The sequence below is a fragment of the Volvox carteri genome (assembly GCF_000143455.1).
Source record: "Volvox carteri f. nagariensis unplaced genomic scaffold VOLCAscaffold_310, whole genome shotgun sequence".
Lineage (NCBI taxonomy): Eukaryota > Viridiplantae > Chlorophyta > Chlorophyceae > Chlamydomonadales > Volvocaceae > Volvox > Volvox carteri.
Window position 1 is genome coordinate 5,241 of NW_003307842.1, and position 1,648 is coordinate 6,888.

Sequence of the window (1,648 nt, forward strand, 5' to 3'; positions counted from 1 at the left end):
CTGTCTTTTCGCCCGTGAACCCAACAAGACGGCCTCATGAACCACCTCATCGTACCTTGCTGATTATTCCTTCCCCTCCGCCCATCCTCCTGCCCCGTCCTCCCGCCTGCCTCTGGTACGTCCTTATGGCTGCGCGGCGGCCGTATATCAACACCAATGCCGAGGGCGCAACGATTGGGCGCTACACGAGCTGCAGTCCTTGCATGAGCCCCTGGATTTCAAGATACCTCGCGCGTTGCGGTTGGTCGTACTGTTTAGGGTTTTCAGTTCCGCATTTTGTTGGGAGCGTGCAATCATGTCTGCCTGGCGGTCTGCTGCGACAGCAGCAGTAGCAGCAAAGCAGTAGCAAAGCAAACGATATCATCCCCTCCCGCCCCACCCCACCTGTTCCCCGAACCGCGTACCCTCCTTTTGACCGGCGGCGCTTGGCGGTATCTACGGTGCAAGCACCCTCCAGATGATACATGCGGTAAGTCGGCGATATGGATCCGTGCCGTATCGTGGCGTGTACTACATGTTTCGTGTCGCCGTGCCGATTGTGTTTTCCTGCGCCGCGTATCGCGTGATTATGCAGTCGTACTTGGCTGGCGGTTGGTGGCAGCAGCAGCAGCAACAGCAGGAGCAACAGTAGCAAAGCGCAGCGGAGCAGACCCCTTAAGGAAAGGTGTCCAGCCCTAAAACAAAGTCCGGATTAGCGTTGCTAGCCACCATCCAAGCATGATTGCTGTGTATCTCAGTATGTGCCTGTGTTTAATGACCTCGTTGTGGGAAACGCTGCCCGTCGCGGTAATGGACGCCGCGCACTCGCTCCACAACGACGCCTTCCGGCAACTGCTGCCACGGTACCGCGGATATGAATGCCATACGGTACGGTGCGGTTCCTTACAGTAACGTACGTTGCGGTACGGGTGCAAGGGTTTCAAATAAAACCTGCAGTAGCATGTCGTAAAACACAGCAGGATTCCGGAAGTGGTCTCCCTGGTAGTGGCCTGAGTTCTCTCTCGCTTCCCTGCGCGGGAGTGCACTGTCTGTCTGTCACCAGGGAGCAGTTTTTCCGCAGGAGGGCGGGTGGTGCATAGGAGGTGAGATAGAGAAGGATAGGAACGGTTGAGAAGCGCCAAGGCCTCGCCGGTGTCCGTTTTTAGTAGTCCCTTAGGTGGAGCTGCCAAGAGCGCACCACTCGCCAGCCCCACCTCCGCGTCCGTTGTTCGTGTCGCTATTTGCGCGAAGCGGGACTTTGCAATGCAGGGCCCGACCACCGCATGCTCGCCTGATGCTCGTACGGTGGGTTTCTACCCGCTCAGGTTATGGGCTCGCGGACGGGTAAAGGAGGTAAGTGCGCTGTTTCTAGGAAATGGGACGTTCTCTGACGCGCTTGTGTTTTCCCTTTATCGTTCTTCCCTAGGTGGCAGAGGCGCCTGGCTCCGTTGTCTTCTTCCCGAGGCTCGTGTTGGTGCTGCTGTGGCGGCGGCGGCACCCCGTCGTGGTGCTGAGGGGGGCTGAGCACTTCACTATTACGAGTGTCAGTATGTGCGTTGATTTGAGTTGAGGGATGTGTCCAGCAGATTACCAATCTGTTTCGGCTGTACGGGCGATTAACTGGTCGGTTGCTATCGGTTGTGGTGTCGTGACTCTTCCGTGTGCCGTA

The 1,648-nt window shown here is 57.4% G+C and overlaps 1 protein-coding gene across 1 annotated transcript in view; it reads left to right on the forward strand.

The window, feature by feature from the left end:
- Nucleotides 1-753: 753 nt before the first annotated feature.
- Nucleotides 754-1,648, forward strand: part of VOLCADRAFT_101043 (uncharacterized protein) — a gene marked incomplete at both ends in the record, with an annotated part of 1,530 nt that continues 635 nt past the window's right edge. Inside the window, 3 exons of the mRNA XM_002959508.1 lie at nt 754-872; nt 1,305-1,332; nt 1,406-1,522. Of these exons, the coding sequence (XP_002959554.1) occupies nt 754-872; nt 1,305-1,332; nt 1,406-1,522 (264 nt within the window). The remainder of the gene's footprint in view (nt 873-1,304; nt 1,333-1,405; nt 1,523-1,648) is intronic.